This window comes from Blennius ocellaris (genome assembly GCF_963422515.1).
Source record: "Blennius ocellaris genome assembly, chromosome: 15".
NCBI lineage: Eukaryota > Metazoa > Chordata > Actinopteri > Blenniiformes > Blenniidae > Blennius > Blennius ocellaris.
The window spans coordinates 20929522-20948485 of record NC_137664.1 but is presented as its reverse complement, the minus strand read 5'-3'; the positions used below and the strand labels follow the sequence as shown (position 1 = coordinate 20948485).

Genomic DNA, 18964 nt, shown 5'->3' with positions numbered 1-18964 from the left:
ACACTCGGATGTTTTTTTTTTTTTTTTATGAAACTACCGAGGAACATCTCATCATAGATAAAATGAAACACAAACTAATGCGTGTGCGTCAGAATGGTGTTCTATCCTGTAGGTCTGTCCGTCCTCGCTGGCGGCCTTGTCAAAGCCGGAGTGCTTCGTGATTTATCGCTATCGCTACTGTGAGAATGGGTCAAGGCGGCAGGTCTGGGGCGAAGGGCACCACAAACAAGATCCACGCAAGGGACAAGGACTTTTTTTTTTTTTGCTGAACCCAGTGACTGGAACTGGTCAGACGTCTCCTCGTGTGCAGGTGGTGAAATCTGATTGAGCAAGTTGGATTACCCTCCGTCCGACCGGCGTCTGAACGTCTCGGTGACTTGTCAAGTTCTTAACTCCTTGAGAACACGAGTACAGACCTGACTTAATTCGGTATTGAGGCACGGCTTTTAATCAGTTTGGACTAACTAAATAAAGGAGGCTTGAGTCAAACCCACACACACGTCACAACCTTTATACAACTGTCTGAACTTCACTTCACGTCCACATCAAGACGCCCTTCACGGTGCCACCTGGGGAAAACTGCAGCTCCTGTGTACAACGGCAATTCTCTACAAGTCATCAATATGAATGAAAAAAAGATGTTAGAGCGATAGAAACTGCAGCAAAGCTTCACAAAGGACCAAAACACAAACTACCAACACATGACCAACAGCCACAAAAAAACAACTTCCCTGTCCATCTCTTTCTATGTAGATATCCTCCTGCGTTCCGAGTTCCACCTTGGCAGCCGTTTACAAAAAGTTGCATTTTCACTGTTTGTAACGTAGCGTCCAAAACGAGATGAAAGCTTTCTGTAATCCGAGCCTCTTTCAAGCTGTACACTAAAGCTGCTTTAGAAACGCACCAAATACCCCCGATGGCCCTCATAAAAACAAACCTGCAATAGATACGCTGTTAAAACTCTGTTGTTCTTTCTCTACACCAGCCCCAAAAACTTTTGGGCACGGAAGAAACGTTTACTGAAATTTACTAGTACCCGCAGTGAAAAGGGTAATAAAAAAGAAGCCAAATATACAATATACCATATACAGGAAGAAATTAACACTATAAAACATTTGAACAATGTACAATAAACCTATGACTGAATTCCGATAATAGACGTAAGTCTGCAAAATAAATAAATATGTGCAAAAATATTGCACAGCAGCAGGTATGAAAACAAAGAAGGTACTGCGGGTACTTAACGGTCTAAGTATTTAACAGGAAAATGAAAAAAAATATAATGTTGCGCATGTATATGTAATTTTGTATTTGTGGTATTGAAATGGTGTGAAATCGAAGGCTCTTGTTTCAAAACAGTTTCTTGTTTTCACCAGGAAACATTTTGCAAAACAGGTTGGTCCCGAGTCCTCTGTCCGGATTGTCCAGTCCCGTCCCCTCCTCCAAACACCACGCCCACTGGGGACCAAACGGCTCTCCATGCTGCGGCGGGTCAAACGTAAAGCGGAGACGACGTCCGACTGGGAACTGAACCTTTCAACAAGATGCTCACTGACAAAACCCACAACGCGGCTCTGTGGGCAGCCGAGTGACGCCTGAGGGGGCTTGACTGAAGACGTCCTATAGATCACCATCGTGACGCCGTCGACGAGCACAGCGTCCATCTGACAAGAGGCTGGACTGGGACAGACTGTCTCCACACACGGAATTCCAAATCAAAACATCCGGCATTGTATTTCACCTTGAGTGGATAACAGAAGTAATCAAAAGTACAAATGTTAAATTCCAGAGGAAATGTTCGTGTCTCTGATCTCCTCCATGAGGTGCCTTTTCACAGTTTATGGGGATTTGTTCAGGAACGGCTCGAGGAATCATTCTAATAAAAGTCGTAGCAGCCCATTCCCAAACACAAGCACAGACGGCAGCATTGATCACTTCAGCATTTAGAAGTGAAAATGCATTCAGAACGATGACTCGTGTCATCACAGGTTTAGCTATTGAGAGATCTAGACTTCAGTATCCTCCCAAACCTGTGGGACTCAATTCTTACCTCAATTCAGAAGTCGTCACCTTGTAACAAGACACTTCTTTATACAACTCCAAGCTGTCCGTCGGGCCCACGTGTCTAAAGTCAAGCTCTCCTGTATTTTAGCCCCAAAAAACAGTGATGCTGGCGAAACGCAGTTTTATTGAGGTGGAGGGTTGCTGCCGAGTCGGGGGCCACGCAACTTAATGTCCCGCCTTGAACTGGAAATGTTGCGATTCTCACGAGGCGGCTCTGAGAAGAAGTGCCACAAGATCTTGGAAGTGTTGGTTTGTTTGTTTTCAGCAATCAGTCAAACCCAAGAATGTGACTTGTGACACGTGTCTGCCCCACCTGGGGACGACCGTCGGAAAACTGTTCATGAAAAGGAAAGACGAACCTGTTACATTACTGCTGATCACAGCGTACATGTGGGTCTGAACAGAGTCGTTATGTGGTGAAACATTAACTTTAATAAAAAAAAGGCGAAGAAAGAAAAACCGACAGGCGAAAACTGGAGCGAAGTGAAGACATTCTGCTCCTTGAACAGTTCGATCTGAGCTCCTCACTCCATTTTACACTTCATCGTCAAGGTTACTCTACCAGAGTGAATCTTTAAAATATACAGAGAATAAACCATTTACACTCATTTCCAACCGGCAGTTTACTCAATCGATCCCAGCGAAGTCGATATGTTTACACACAAAACCAGAATTTGTAGCCATCGAACTGTGTTTATGTTTCTCTGACACGTCCTCTTGGCAAACCTGCCGCATGGGCTTCTGGGAAATCAAAGATGGCGTCGCGGCAACTCCAGCAAAAATATAAACTTTTTTTTGAAAACATTATTTCTGAGTGTAATGATGAATTTCTTTCAGAAAGCTATTTGACAACGTAGTAAAGATCAACAAATCAAACTGGGTCCTACATTTCTTGTGGACTCTCATAGGGCAACTTTAAAATCTTACCAACAACCTTCGGAGCTTTTCCATAAACCGACCATCTGATGATCCTGATGACCGATTCCCACTCCACCCATTCCATTTATGTGATTATTTTTTTTATTTATGAAAGCCGTTTCTAAACGGTGCTCTCCGAGGACGACCGTCAAGTTACTTGCAAACACAGAATCAATGGCATGAATCAGGACAGGTTATGCTGGAGCATAACCTGAGATGCTCTAAGGTTCCATCCTGGCGCCGACGGTTAACAGCCCGTCAGATTACATTGCTCCAGGGCGCCACGGGCAGTCACATTAGTACACGCCGTGCTGCAGCTGCACCAACAGGCTCAGAGCACAGCAGGTGTCAAGATCAACAGGCCTGTGAGTGGCAGGCCGTGAACGGCTGAACGACACGGAGCCGCGTCACTTTCAATCACCGGCTCGATTATAAATAGCCGAGCCGAGATTCTGTGGAGAAGGTGGAGGGATGGAGGGATGGATGGCGGTGAGTCATCGCTGTGAGCAGGGCGGGCGGGGGGAATGGTGAGGGGAGGAGTGTGAAGGGGCAGAGCCGCTGCTGCTGACATCAACACTGCGAGCTGAGCACACGGGAAACTATGGAAACAAGGATCTTCCCACTCATGGGCCACTGCACGTACTCCATCACACACACACACACACACACACACACACACACACACACACACACACACACACACACACACACACACACACAGATTCATTACACCATTATTGTACCAGCTCGAGGTCTCACACCTGTTTAGGAGCCTGGTGGAGACACAAGCATCAGATGAGGTGTGGGGAAGCAGGAGAATGTCTAGAACCTGGAGAACAGGAGAACCACACGACCTCGAATAACAAAAATAACAACAACAAAAAAATAACCACACAGGACCGAGTAGTGTGGGGGCCCTTCAGCACCAGGCCAGACACCATAACACTGAGTTCGAGCCCAATGTGGGGAAAGCCTTGAAACACTGGTGGTTTTACCCGAACTGGGAACTGGGAGAAGGGAATTGGGAACTAGGAGTTGATCACAGCAGGTGTCTGATCGTGTCACTGGTGTCTCAGTCTGTCAAGCAGCTCGCATCCATACAAACAAAGCAGCTGGTTGTCAAACACCAACAGAAAACACCCATCCAGCCGTGTGTGTGCGAACACCGACGAGCTGCTGAACACCGAGGAGGAGCTGAACACCGAGGCTCGGAGGAGCCTCTCCAGGCTCCAGGAGGCTTGTTGTGCTCGTTAGCTTACAGGCTAATAAGCTCGTTTCTCCTACTCTGACGTCGACTCAAGACACGAATTTGCTAAAACGCTGCTAAATGTATAACGGAGTCGGAAATAGTGGAACAAGGCCCCGGGGCAATGAACGCATATGTGTCGCAGATATACACTGTACATACCTGTTGGCTGCCGCTGCTCGTCTCCACTCCTTCGTCTCACAGTGCTGAACCGAGCAGTGGAAGGGGGGGGGGGGTCTCCCTGCGAGAACAGCCCGGTGGTCGCCTCTGCTCTGCGGGGGACTGGACCAAGCAGCCGGGGGGGGGGGGGAGAGGAGGGACGGGGGGCGTCTACCTGAAGGAACAAGGACTCAAGCGAGCCCGACAGAGGCTCCGAAAAGTGGAGGGAGGGGGGGTGGGGTGGGGGGAGCATCTACGTGCGGGAACAGCCCGCTACATCACTGCCTGTCTCCTCCCACGCGCACAAACAGACCGGAAGAAGAACGTGACCTATAAAAACTAATAATAATAATAATAATTTCACAGTTTAACTTCAAAACTTTGACAGTGTGCCCCCTCCCTACAAGTTTAAATAAAAATAAAAAGTTTATTTAAATATGAAGTGAACTTTGTGCCACCTTGGTCTGGCGCCATGAGATTAGACGAGAGTAGTTTTTAAATTTTTACGGCTTCCACCAGATAACAGATACTTGGAGGTCAGTTTTGCTGTGTCAACTTCGGTTGTAAAACGGGTCTTGGATGAAGACCAGCCATCCTGATGTGATTTTACGGTCACTCATACCTTATTTAGAAGGTCCATTCATGCCATTTGGACCTCTATAAAATGAGACAGATCCTACACTCAGTAGAGGAAGCAGATTGGCAGCGCTAACTCCCAGGTTGAACGTTCACCTGTATTTTTTATGCTAAACTACTTGTGCATTAAATCCTTTTCTACGCAAGCACAAAATCATCACTGAAGTCTTTTATCATCCTCTTTGACACACCTGTTATTGTTTACTTCATAACCTGGTGCCCAAACAGGGACAAGGGTTTGTTGTTTACTTCATAGACTTTATATACTTACATCCCTCAGGGTTGTATTGCAGCTTTGCATTTAAACAAATTTTATTCATAGTTTTCTTTATCTATTCTCTGTAAAAGTGTTGTGAGATGGTTTCGTTATATTTGGTGAAATACACATCAAATTTAATTGAACAAAATGAATATCTGAGGATCATGCTGCTGCCTCCGGACAGTATCCGGGGAGCTGCTGGGGGTCAATCTTGAATTACTGTGCAATTTTTTTGGGAGGTGGCCATAAACCTCTTCCATGTAGTTACTGATGTGAATCAGCTGATAAGCAAACAGAGCTCGAAAAAGACCCCTCTTTATTATTTGGTGGAACATTAACTCCTATGCTGTAGCCACACCAAATGAGACGTGAAGATACTATATTCAAAGATGTTGTACATAAAATATGCTTCATTACAAATAATTGTTTGACACTAACAGAGCTGGGGCTGCACGGTGGTGCAGGGTTAGGGTTTGGGGGTTGGGGGGGTGCGTACTATGAAATTGAATCCTAGGGGCACCACTGCTTTGGCAGGTGGTAAAATAGTAAAATCAGCATTCCTATGCAGGATCTTCCAGAAACAGACGGTATTTTAATTTAGAGGTGACAAACTCTTGGCATTGTGCAGCAAAACCAAACAGTTCATGTTCTTCAATAAAAGGGAAGGAAAGAATGGGTTTAGTGTTTGGACAATCATTTCCGGAGATTACACAATCTTGAGTATTGCGGTATCATATATACATAAGTAGGAAGTACAAGTAAGTTTGAATTCTCACCAATCACCGATGCAACCAGTCAAAGTGTTTTTTGTGGCAAAATAACAATACTAAAGTTATAAATGATTAATGCACCAGAAGAGGATTAGGATCTCTTTCTTATGTTTGTATGTTTTTTTTCCCCCTCAAAATAATTTCTCCTCATTCATATTAGGATCGAAATTCTCATTTTCTTCCCAGAATTTTGACTTTTTCAAAATATGATTAAAATTGTTATTCAGAATTTTTATTTAGTATCCTTACTCTTTTTCTTAAGTCCGGTAAATGTCATAATTTTGCCTTTTTTTGTCTATTTTGTCTAAATTCTACTTTAGATTTTTACTCATAATTTTGAATTTTTTTTAATCACGATTCTTGCTTTTTAAATATCAGATAAAACTCATAACGCACAACGTTTTTGTCGGAGACGACACCCACCACAATTGGTCGGACCTTAATTCTGAAAACCTAACCGGATGTTGCGTTCCTTTTCCGGAAACAGTGCACTAATTTTAGAGTGTGTTTGGGTGAATAGTGCAGCGATCGGTGTGTTTTGGATACTTTAGTGTGTGTTTTTTGGGGTACTTTTGTGGATGTCAGCGTCATGTGAGCGGCGATACGGTCAGTATGAAGAAAATCAAACATTAAATGTGAGTTAAACACTGAGACGTAACGTGTAGATCCAGGTCCTGTCTGCTCACGTGATCACGTTCAACCTGGATCATTCAGCTTCTCGGTCCATTTCTCCTCCTGATGATCGCTGGGAATCACGTCATAATAATCTTTAAATACGTTTGGTTCACGTCCCAAAGGTCTAATCCACGCAGGTGTGGAACCAGCATAAATACGTTTACATACCATGGAGAATTATTTTACTGAAGCTGGAGGAAATTTATATTTTTTAAGTAACATAAGAGCAACTTAAGCAGCATGACATTTTTTAACGATGCCTCTGACACAAAATACAGTTGCACGTGAGTCGATGAGGTTCTTTATTATTATATTATATATTAGCAGCCTTCAGAATGTTTGTTTTTTGTTTTTTTTATATAAATCCAGCCTCACTTTGACATCTGTCACTGGGCGGGACAGAATATTGTGAGTGTGTGTTGACGTGTGTGAATGTGTGTTAACATATGTCGACGTGTGAATGTGTGTTGCAGATGTAGGGCGCCATGAGTCGACTGGGCTGCTGTCCCGTCTCCCGCGGAGCTCCCGCCGTGGCCTTGTGCCTCGCCGCTCTGCTCCTCTGCAACGCCTTCCTCTACCTGTACCTGGACTCTGAGTACCAGGCCCAGGAGCCGCGGGCCGCCCACGCCGCAAACGCCCACGCCCGCTGCGCCCCCCGACACTTCAAGATGGCCACGATGAAGAACTGCACGCCGTGGCTGCAGTGCTCACAGGTCCGAGCAGAAGTACGCAGGCTGAAGCTGATTGGTGAGGGAGCGGTGAAGAAGGTATGGCGGCAACCTGGAACTCTTGATACGCTGCACACTGAGTCACTGTTCAGTCACTGGTTCCCTCATGAGGAGGTGCAACTTCTCCTCCTTCCTCCCTCAGTCAGAGGTGTAACTCCTCCTCCTCCCCTCAGTTGGAAGTGTAACTCCTCCTCTTCCTCCTTGCCCCCCGCAGTCGGAGGTGTAACTCCTCTTCCTCCCCTCAGTCGGAGGTGTAACTCCTCTTCCTCCCCTCAATCGAAGGTGTAACTCCTCCTCCCCTCAGTTGGAGGTATATTTCCTCCTCCTTCTTGTGTAACTCCTCCTCCTCTTTCCCTCTATCTGTCGGTGATGTATGTCCTCCACCTTCTCCTCCTCCTCCTTCTCCTTCCCCCAGTAGTAGTAGATGTAACTCCTCCTCCTCCTCCTCTTCCCCCCTCAGTTGGAGGTGTAACTCCTCCTCCTTCCCCCTCTATAGGAGGTGTAACTCCTCCTCCTCCCCTCTGTTGGAATTGTAACTCCTCCTCCCCTCAGTAGAAGGTGTAACTCCTCCTCCTCCTCCTTCCCCCCTCAGTTGGAGGTGGAACTCCTCCTCCTTCCCCCACCGTTGGAAGTGTAACTCCTCCTCCTCCCCTCAGTAGGAGGTGTAACTCCTCCTCCTCCTCCTCCTCTTGTCCCCAGGTGTACCTGGCGGAGTGGAGAGCCCAGAAGGTGGCGCTGTCCTCGCTGTCCTCAGTGGACTACCTGGAGGACTTCCTGCACGGGCTGTCCATGCTGCAGGCGCTGCAGGACCCCCGGGTGGTGCAGCTGGTGGGGCTGTGCCCCGAGGACCACCTGGTGGTGACCCAGTTCCACCCGCTGGGCTCCCTGCTGAACCTGGACCGGGTGCTGGCCCTGCCCCAGTACCAGCGCCACAACACGTGGCAGACGCGCCTGAGGCTGGCCACGGAGTACGTGTCGGTCCTGGACCACCTGCACTCTGGCCCGGCCGGCCGCCGCGTCATGTGCGACTCCAACAGCGTGGAGAAGACGCTGTCCCAGTTCCTGCTGACCAGCGACTTCCACCTGGTGGTGAACGACCTGGACGCGCTGCCCGAGGCCGACGCCCCCAGGGGCCTGCTGGTGAAGTGCGGCCACCGCGAGCTGAGCGGCGACTTCGTGGCCCCCGAGCAGCTGTGGCCGTCCGGGGCCGAGGGGACGCCCTTCTCCGACGAACTCATGCCCGGGTACGACGAGAAGACGGACATCTGGAAGATCCCCAACGTGACGTGGGCCCTGATGGGACGAGTGTCCGGAGGGGACCTGGTCCACTTCCACCTGTTCCAGATCCACGAGCAGTGCAAGAAGGCGGAGCCGCGGCTCCGCCCCTCCGCCGGAGACGTCCTGAAGGTCTACAGATCGGTCTACAGCAGCATGGTGCGAGACGGCGCCAGGGACATGCTGTAGGGAGGGGAAACGTCTTCAACGTTTTTTTTTTTTTACTAATGGGTTTCCAACAAAGGGAAACCAGGCGGAGCTTCCGAGGGAGGAGGTGTTCTGGAGGTACGAGGCTGTTTTTCATCGACGGGTCCATTTCTGAGTGTAAAGCTCCGAACCAGGCGTCTAGAAACCTGCAGGACTGGAACCAAACGGTCAAACACGACAGGAAACAGCCCACGAGAGGGTGTGAGGAAAAAATTAAATGAATAAAGAAGGAAACAAGTGTAGTTTTGGGGGTTTTTTTGGAATAAAAGTTGCTGTTTTTGTTGTTTAATTGAGAATACACTGCAAATAAAAAAATTAATACACAATAGGCGTGTCAGCATTTAATTCATCAACGTCACAAATCTACATTTAAGTGTTTACATCATGAAGAGCTTCAATATATAGTTCTTCATTCAGTGCTGGTCAGGACAGACTCCTCTCATGTTCCTGGAACTTCACTGAACAAATAATACAAGTGACTAGTAGATTACAGTAAAATACTTCAAGACTTTTTTTTTTTAATTGAAAATAATTAGTTTTATATCTTACATAGACTATACACAGATTGATATATATATATATATATATATATTTATTTTTTACAAAAAAGTTTTACTTATTTGATTATCATAACTGACGGCTCATGAAAACCCAGATTGTTGTTTCACAATCACTTTGAGTGATTAAGTGATTGTGTGTCGTGGGTTGGACTGAAATTCTCTTTAAGGTGAATTAGCAGGTCAAATTGTGACAACATGAGGGGTTTTTTTGCACTGGACTTTTTTGAGGTGTTCCTACTTCTGTTGAGTTTAATCAACAATATAAAAACAAGTGAACACGTAAAATATGTCAGTATATATAAACAAACCTCACTTTGTGAAATAAATGTACCTTTTGATGTTATTTAATGTATTAAGGACACATTTGATGTACGTTTGGTGCCATCTAGTGGAAATATTTCAGATTGAAGCCAAACGAACGATGAGAGGATTTACCATTGTTCATCTGCATTAATTCAATCTATTTTAGAATATTAGACTTCCTCAAAGATGTGGCTCACACAATTACTACTTACTACAATCTCGACATGAAGCCAATTTTATTGAAACCTTCCTACGCGAAATAAAGTGAAATGTTCCCCCCAAAAAACTTTATGATGCATGTTTTTACAAACTCACCGTGACAGTGTGGCCATTCATACTGATGTCTCTGCTCGGGTCTCAGCGCTTTATTTGTCAAAAGAATAAAACATTTTCTTTTCTTGGCGGTTTGGCCAGATTTGGGCTCACGGGCCTTAATTGATGCCCTTAACCCTTCTCATCTGATTTGAGGTTTTCGACCTTCATGGAGCAGCTGGAGTCCGGATCAGGAACTTGGAAGAGCTTGTTCTCACAGCCGAGGGCCTCCAGGTTTGCTGGTTTTCCACGGGGCCAACAAACCAAGTCATTTAAAACCTGAACGTTATGGAAACAACAGAAGCAGAAAGGAGACGTCTGCGTAGGGTGGACTTCCAGGTCCAAGCGGGAGACGAGAGATCACATTGCATGCCCCGCACTTTATATATAAATAAATAAATGCAGACAAATACATAACCTTCTCGCCTGACTTCTGTTGGCAAACATAAAAAGGATAACATCAAGCCACGTCCGCAGATCTCTGGCCTCGGTTCTTGCAAACGCCGTGTGACGATATCGAGGAACTCACACGGGGCACCGCCGTTCGGTAAGAGTTTTATTTCATTAATAACATAAAGAAATCACAACAGTTAGTAAATGTCAGTGAATGCAGCTGCAGCTTAACGTGACACGTGATCTTCATACTTAAATACAGTGAGAACGAAGCAGGAAATAAACAAATCTGGATTTCAGTCATGAGGGAAACAACAAACTATCAACTGTGTGGCAATAATATGACACTTTGAATTAATTTGGGTTTTTTTTGTTGGGTTTTTTTTGGTTGAAGAAGACAAACTGATGTGATCTCCTCAGTAACAAGTGTTAAGGATCTAACAGTCAGTGTTTAACATTAAGAACACATTTTCTTTTTGGCTTTAGTCATGAGTAGAAGAAAATGAGTGACTTTACACACAGTAAACAATGAAACCGTTGTTGCACCTGACATTAGATTTCTACAATGTATATAAGGATTAATACCAGAAATATTCATTATATTAACTCAAGATGAGGTGAAAATGTATCTTAATAACCCTTTAACATGTTCTTTAATCATTAATAGTCGTGTTTGGAAAACCCTCGTCTATTCTTGAAAGAACCCAGTGTCACATATGAGGTGGGGTTTAAAGAGTTTGGGTCGCGTACTGAAATACTTTCCGACGCTCCCCTCGGCTGTTTTACAGCCTTTTAACATCAGCATAAATAAAAAACAATAAATTATTAGAATTAAACAGTTAATTATAGTACTGATAATAGTAGTTATTTAAGAAATAAAGGAATTATCAAATATGGGTGAATGAGTCTGTTTGAAGAGTTGTAGAATTCAATTTTCCACCATGTTTCCTTTGAGAAGATGCTAAAGGGTTAATATCCCGCTATATTATGTATACTGCTTTCAAATAATTAGTTCTACTTTTGCGATCAGGTCAATCAGTGTGATCTGCCTCAAACAGTCGTATCTAAAGTGGAAACTCTCATCTGATTTTTTTACAGCCACACTCGGCACAACCTGGCGGAGGCCAGTTCCTCTCAGGTTTTTCGTTGATTAAATACAAATACCAAGACATTTAGGAAACAAATAGAGCCCGGCACAAGTTTAAAGAAAGGAGCGTCTTCAGGTATTCCACTTTAACGGCCGCGTCACAAATAGCAGAGAGAGAAAAAGAATATCTCATCAGGTTGAACAGGCTCACTGCTGTAACTCGGGCCACACACACACACACACACATCAGGCGTCATTCTGGCCTGAAGAAAACACAACCTTCCATGTTTATTGATAACTGCTGTTACTAGATTATTTACTGGGGCCCAGAGTTTGAGTAACAGATGTACAGTAACCGATGGCAGGCGGACATTGCCTTTTAGTCACAACATTGTAAGAATGAATAAGAAACTGCTTTGTCATCATTTCACTGTATTCTGCAAGCCGAGCCATTGTTCAAAGTGGGATCATGTTGAAATTGTCCATTTTTTTTAATCTTTCAGGTGTGTAAAACAACAGTGATAGTTCAGAGGCAACAAAACAACAAGTGGCCGAGTGTGAAATCAGACTCCCGCTGCCCCATGCTGGGGTAAGAAAAAAAAACAACAACAGCAAAACACTGACACTCCTCCTGAGATGAACAGGCTCAGAAACGGCTCCAGCTTCAGTTTGTAGCACGGAACAGAAGCCATGCTGCCGCGATCACAGGAAACGACACACGAGGACTTTACAGGGTTAAAACGACTTCCACTGTCTCAGTGGAAAAAGACCTGCAGGGGTGGACACACACACACACACACACACACTCACACACACACGGTTAAGAGCTCCACGTGTTCTCATGGCTTGTTACAAGTGCTGCAGCGAGGCTGCGACCGCATGCGGCCCAAACCACCGTGTCAAGGTGCACGGACGCTTCCAGAGAAAGTCTGTAAGTTGATGTCCAACAGTGCAATCAGGGTTACACACACACACACACACACACACACGCACACACGCACACACGCACGCACACTTTATAAAGACACCACTCTGCAGACTGCTGTGCACTTAAAAACCCAATACATCCATGCACCAACGCTAAAACTATATATTCACCAACAAGCACCACAACAACCAGTGAGGAGCCTGCAGTGAGGCTCCGCCCTCCCATTTCCGTCTCCGAAGAGAACCTTGCTTTCCTTACATGTACAGTAAAATACTCAACTAAAACACCCAAACAGACTCACAGACTTGATTGTTCTGAAGCGCTCGTCCTTCGCAGTTTCAGTTATTGGTTTTCAAAGTGTGTGTGTCGGGGGAGAGGGGGGCTGTTCCTAACAAGATTCCTTTAAACAAACTAATAATAGTTTCATTAAATCACACACATTATTGGCTAAATGTACTGAAGGTGGAGATGAATTGACTCGTGATTCCTGCGGACTGTATGTGAAGGGTTAAAGAAGCCTATGGAGCCAAACCAACGTTATTATCAATATCTTGTGCGACAGACGTAAAGCGGGAAACTGTGTCAACGCTTTGAAACTTCAACTGTCAGGCAGACTGAAAAGAGAAAAGGCTCCTTTCGAGATGTCGCGCGGAATCGGTCAGAATTCATTCACACGGCCTACGTAAGGCAGAGGAATCGGATTTGATTTGCAGTCGCAGGTAGAGACAACACACTGGAACAGACCTATTCTCATATCTAATGTCTGTATTGAGAACGCTAAACACGGTGCTGTCGGGTAAAGTATCCCACTGCTCCGTCGGGGCTAAAAAATCCTGATGAAAAGAATTAATTTGTAGAATTTCACTGAATTTTCCATAAAGTACAAATTAGATTAAAACAATTGTTTTGTTTTTTTAATTTAAACAGAGATATTTGTATTTTTTTAGCTGTGAATATTTTCATAAATGTGATTTTAAAACAAAGGAAATGAGACATTTAACTACCATAGCTCACTCGTTGCTTACGGACTTTGAATCTTTTGACGTTTCTATCCGAGAGAAACGCCTGCTGAGGATTTGTGAAAGACACGTGTAAAGAGACGAAGAGGACGTCCGGCCAATCCGACGCCAAACTCTCTGCGAAGTGATTCAATGAAGGTGGAGTCGTTTGGGGTGGGGGAAAAAAACATGCAAACTCCACTCAGGTGGGGCGAGAGCGCTCACCACGACACCGCCAAGTTCGTGAAAGACATTCGACACTCAAAATAGTTTGTTGTGTTTGTCTCCTTTGTGACTTTGATGCAGATCAAAGGACATAAAGAAGCAGAACATTTCAGAGTGTTGACGGTTTCGGACTCGTCTTCAGTGAGGCCAAACTTGCAGCGTCCTGCCGCTCACCTTCCATGTGAGGAACAACACCATTTAAAAAGAAAAAAAAGAAGAAGAAGAAGAAGAAGCACACTAATTCTGCTCGATTAAGCAGCAATAAATAAATCGATCAATAAATAAATAGGCGACATTACCAAAGTACTACCTTGTGAATTTGATAGTTCTGTGCAGCTCCACAACCTCCGACAGCAGAAAACTCCACAGGACATTCAGCGAAGCTCGTCGCAGAGCTGGACTGAGAGCGACAGTGCATTTTAAAGCTGATACGGTATGTGATATGTGCTTCTGTCGGCCGGGAGCCGACACGTCAGTGCGTCCTCGGAAACAGTACAAACACACAACACTGTCGATAAATAGGTCCACCAGTTATTGCTAAGTTTATATAATTCACATTTTTAACCCCAACAACCTCACGACGTTATGTGTACAGTACGAGTTAAATCCCCCCGGGTAATAATATAACAAGATTATGGGACTGTCCTCTTAAAGAACTCTTTATAATCTGAGTAGAAAGGAACCGAGCTGGAAATAGCACCTAAATCCCCAGGAGGGTGAAAGACTGCTAAAAAAGGCCCTCCTCCGTGCTCTCATGTCTTGTTCCGGGTAAACACTCTCTCGCCCCGCAGGGTGAGGTGCTGCAGCTGGTACTGGAGCACCTCAGTGTCCGAGGACTCTTTGATACTGATCTTGTCCAGATTAAGGTAGTCCAGAGATTTGGAGTGGGCTCGTTTCCCCTTGAGCAGGCAGAGAGGTAGAGGAGGGTGGAGGGCCTTCCCGGCCTCGCTCGGCGCCGCGGACCTGAGCGCCGGGTCGCTGGAGCTGGGCATGCGCCTGCGTCGCCGCCCGTTGGCGGCCGGGATGTCGTAGGGCTGGTAGTAGCGGCCTTTGGCTTTGAAGATGCGCGAGGACCGGTGGATGCCCAGGTCCACCGACTTGGAGCTCTGCACCGAGCCGGACACGGTCTCGGCCGCGGGGCTCTTCTCCGGCGGGGCCTCCGACCACTTGTGGGCCAGCTTGAGCAGCTCCTCCCCCGTGGTGAAGCCCACCAGGTAGTTGGAGTCCATGTGGAGGATCTGGTAGCCCGCCACCGTGCCCCGGATGGGCGAGCACGGGGTGCTGGCACAGCGGGGGCGCTCGGCTTCGGGCTTCAGCGTGGCTTTGATCTCCGCCGCCGGGAGAATGGAGACGTGGGTCCGGGAGACACCGCCGACGTCCATTTCCATCCGTCCAGACATATCCTGACACATGAGAGGAGACAAAAAAAAATAAAAAAACGGCAGTCAAGTGTCACGCCGGACAGTTCCACCAATGACCATGGCTGAAATCCATTCACCACGTATCTCTCCACTTCAATTTTTCCACTTAAAGAGTCTAAAAAGTCTGCAATGGTTTCATTTTAGCACTAAAGCTTATTTGATCAATTTCTCCATCATGATATGAAATGAAAAGGTTTCTGAAAAAAGGTTTCATGCCATGTTGCGACACAGACGATCTGGTCACTTGCCCTTTATGACAGAAGTGTTATTTTTCTATACCTTTATCTTTTCTAGTGACAATCATTTCCCAACAGATGCAATATGAAGACGGACTGAAGCATGACAAGTAACTCATTAAAAGGTTTTAAACGAGTGACAGAGAACAAAAAAACTGTTATTAGAGCATAAAGGCATTAACGTCATCCATGTGTTCAGTTAATGACATTTTAATTATTATGATAATAAACATTATTACATGTTCATGGATTACTGTGAAGCCTTATTTCCCACCACAATGTACTTCAAAGGTTTTTTTGCGGCGTTTTCCTGGAATGTCTGCACACCTTATGTGGTTTAATACACCGAATGACCACCACGAATAGGAAACACACAGAAATTCATCTTCCAGGGAGGATTTTTCATAGAAAATAAACCATAACAACCTCTAAATCAAGTGCACTGAATCAATAGTGTCAATTAGTATGTTTCACTTTGAAACACATAAATTACAGAGTAATTCCCAATATTGCCATTTTGAGAAATGAGCTTGCAGGCCACGTTTAAACGTCGCTGGGCTTTTACAAAAACAGGTATTTCCTCCTCTGCCTTAAAACAAAACAGAACAAAAAATAAAAAAAACCTTCTTTTACAGCAGGGGTGTCAAACGTGCGGCCCCGGGGGCCAGAAGCGGCCCGCCAGAGGATCTAATCTGGCCGCCATGGGATTTTTTTTTTTAAATATAAATGTGAAAACTGACAGAGGCTGATCTGAAAACACTAGATTGGCAAAAAATGACATTCAAAACCGCCCTTGGTCAGAATTTGACCTCCGACATTAATGCGTCTATGGAGGTCACATGACGCAACGCCTTTCACAATAAAACAATGAGTCCAATTTATGTGAAGTGATACTTTAAACACGTAAACTCAAAAAAATGTCCAGATGATGACAAATTGTTTTAATCCTGAATAAAAATACAATATGCAGATACAGCTGATTGGGAGGTGGTTTTTTTGCAAATATAATATCTGATTTCCTTTAATATGTATATTTCAGAATAGACTGGAACATTCTTGCAAAAGGATCAAAAGAAGGAAAGACTTTGACATTTGTCCATATCTGCAGTTTAACATGTGATGTTTGACTTGTTGGCCCTCCAGAGGTCAGATCAGGTTGATGTGGCCCCTCAACTGAAATCAGTTTGACACCCCTGTTTTACAGGGACCCACAGATACAGCTGCTTCAGACCTGCTATGAGCATGCCAATCCTGTAGGGGGCAGTGTAGCGAGACGCATGAAGCCATGACAGCAGATCAAAATCGTCAATATCCCCCTACTCCACTTTAGAGGCAACCGGAGCCAGAGTTTATCCAGATCTCCACTGTGGAATCATCCTTGGTCATCGATGAGTTTATGTGTAAACGCAGAAAAGAAAATCAGATTTATTTTTTTTTAAATACCCGGGTACGTGTAAGCGTGGCCTTAAAGCAGAACATGGGTTTTTCTCGTGGCGATCTAAATTCTAGGTCTGCCAATGCTGATATTATAGGTACAATTAGGCATTGTAAGAAATCAATCCAATTGAAAGTGTGAACAGTTTCACGATTTTCTGAGAACCTGTCCTCCCTGGATGGAGTATAAATGAGGCTTTAAGGCACGTAATCAGTTAATGTAGAGATACTCTGTGTCAGCTGGGAGCGAAAGGTTCATACGCCTTTCAAAAAGTGCTCCCGGCGCACTTCCTACTCCACATCCCTCCTGTAATACCGCAATATTTGAGATCCTCCCGGTTCAACGTTTTACAAAGATACCCGAGATGATATTCGGTGTGTCGTCTCACAAAGAACAACCTGTCGTCTCAGAGCAACCTTGTTACCGGAGAACGAAAACTATCACGGAAACTTTGCTGATCTTCTAGAAACCTGCCAACAACTACGCTCACTGAGCCGCGCCGGCGTTCCTCTGAAAGCCCCGAGTCTTCTTCTGGGAACAGGAACCACATTTTTAACACGTTAATCCCTGATTTGAGTCCCGGCAGCAGCATGTGAAGTGTCTTAGGAGCGGCTGATCTCACTTCACAGGTACTTTATGAAACACCGTGTGACCTCTGACCTTAAAACTGCGACTGAGGAGATGTGAGAGGGTTTTTTTTTTTTAATTTGGAGCTCTTTGTTTACATTGTGCTGAATTAAAGAACCCTCTGCAGCAGCCTGGTAAGTACTACATGGAGTGTTTTCAGAGAAGACCAGAGTTGGACATCGATGTTGTTGTTGTTGTTTTTTTTTTTTTGGTGTGAATGTGAACAGAAGAAGATCAGACCCTAATTGTAGACCCTGGAATTAATACAACCTAATTAAAGACCTGCAGATCCTCCGTGGAGAAGACGTTACCAAACAAACCTACTTTTCACCAGCACCTATTTATAATCTATTTTATAATCTATTCTTAATTACTGGCTGGAGATGTTTGATTTTAAAAAGGATTTTTTTTTTTTTTTTTTTAGTCTTGTAATAACCTGCCGACAAACACACACACACACACACACACACACACACACACACACACACACACACACACACACACACACACACACACACACACACACACACACACACAGGTCTGGTGGGATGCGGTGTTTCCCGGCTGGAGGAAGAGGAGGGGGAGAAGGAGGAGGAGGAGGAGGAGGAGAAGGAGATGACGGAGCAGAAGATGGCTGAGGCACCAGACGACAGGCCGGGTCCAGGCTGCCCTGCGCCCGCAACACAACGAGCCGCACCGTACAGGCCCCGCGCCGCAACCGCAACCGCAACCGCACCTCACCGCAATCGCACGGAGCGGCACGGCCCCGCACGGAGCGGCACGGCCCCGCACGGAGCAGCACGGCCCCGCATTGTGCGTCCTGCACGCTCCGGCCACAATGAGCCGCGGATCGTCCGATCGTCCAGGATCCGGCACGTCACGTCTCCGTGTGGACGGCGACAATAGGAGGGAGGCGGAATAGAAGCAGGGAGAGGAAGAATAGAAGCAAATTGAGGAAGAATAGAAGCAAATTGAGGAAGAATAGAAGCAGGGAGAGGAAGAATAGAAGCCAGAATGCGCAGAATAGAAGGTTTGAAGGGAAGAATAGAAGGTTTGAAGGGAAGAATAGAAGGTTTGAAGGGAAGAATAGAAGCCAGTAGAAGCAGAACAGAATCGTACCGGTTCGATGCGGAGGATCCGGGCCGGGCCTTCCTGTCGGTGCTGTCCGCTCCGAGATGCTCTGCCTCCGCCTGTTCCGCCAACGGCACCGACACTTCCGCTCCACCCACACCACACCACACCACCCCTCCCCCGGCCGCGCGCACAGGCACGCGCACACACAGCAGCAGCAGCAGCACGCAACACCGGCACGCGCACTCTGTCAGTGCTTTTCTTTTTTTCCGTGCCTCCTAATCCGTCACCGTTAAAACGTGTAGATATGAATCCTTCTTTAATTTGTATTCTGTCTCTTTTGATATTTCAATTTTCCATTCTGTTAATATTGAGCAAGACTAAAATAATTTACCTATATAATTAATAAATAGTCTATTATATTCTATTCT

General features: G+C 45.5%; 3 protein-coding genes across 5 annotated transcripts in view; 1 reads left to right on the top strand and 2 right to left on the bottom strand.

Annotated features, from left to right (window-relative positions):
* The window catches only part of pam (peptidylglycine alpha-amidating monooxygenase), a 29139-nt gene extending 24684 nt beyond the window's left edge, over positions 1–4455 (bottom strand). For both annotated transcript variants that reach the window (XM_080510229.1, XM_080510230.1), the window contains exon 1: positions 4391–4455. The gene's annotated coding sequence lies outside the window, so the exon portion shown is untranslated. The remainder of the gene's footprint in view (positions 1–4390) is intronic.
* Positions 4456–6529: 2074 nt separating this feature from the next.
* Positions 6530–9232, top strand: pomk (protein O-mannose kinase). Of its 2 annotated transcripts, none has more exons than XM_080510647.1 (3): positions 6530–6658; positions 7201–7494; positions 8155–9232. In XM_080510647.1, exons 2-3 carry the CDS (start codon positions 7213–7215, stop codon positions 8917–8919), a joined length of 1047 nt encoding a protein of 348 aa, XP_080366773.1. In that variant the 5' UTR covers positions 6530–6658; positions 7201–7212; the 3' UTR covers positions 8920–9232. The 2 variants fall into 2 exon arrangements, with proteins under 2 accessions (XP_080366773.1, XP_080366774.1); XM_080510648.1 differs by having other exon boundaries at positions 6547–6687.
* A 4497-nt stretch (positions 9233–13729) lies between these two features.
* On the bottom strand, positions 13730–18654 carry macir (macrophage immunometabolism regulator). The gene is made up of 2 exons (XM_080509803.1): positions 18582–18654; positions 13730–15146 (listed from the first exon to the last, which is right to left on the bottom strand). The coding sequence occupies exon 2, from the start codon at positions 15141–15143 to the stop codon at positions 14496–14498; it is 648 nt and encodes a 215-aa protein (XP_080365929.1). The 5' UTR covers positions 15144–15146; positions 18582–18654; the 3' UTR covers positions 13730–14495.
* Between the last annotated feature and the right edge of the window lie 310 nt (positions 18655–18964).

Coding starts and splice junctions, on each gene's coding strand:
- pomk (XM_080510647.1), top strand. CDS start 7,213: ATGAGTCGACTGGGCTGCTGTCCCGTCTCCCGCGGAGCTCCCGCCGTG. Junction 7,495..8,154: donor GTGAGGGAGCGGTGAAGAAG/GTATGGCGGCAA, acceptor TCTTGTCCCCAG/GTGTACCTGGCGGAGTGGAG.
- macir (XM_080509803.1), bottom strand. CDS start 15,143: ATGTCTGGACGGATGGAAATGGACGTCGGCGGTGTCTCCCGGACCCAC.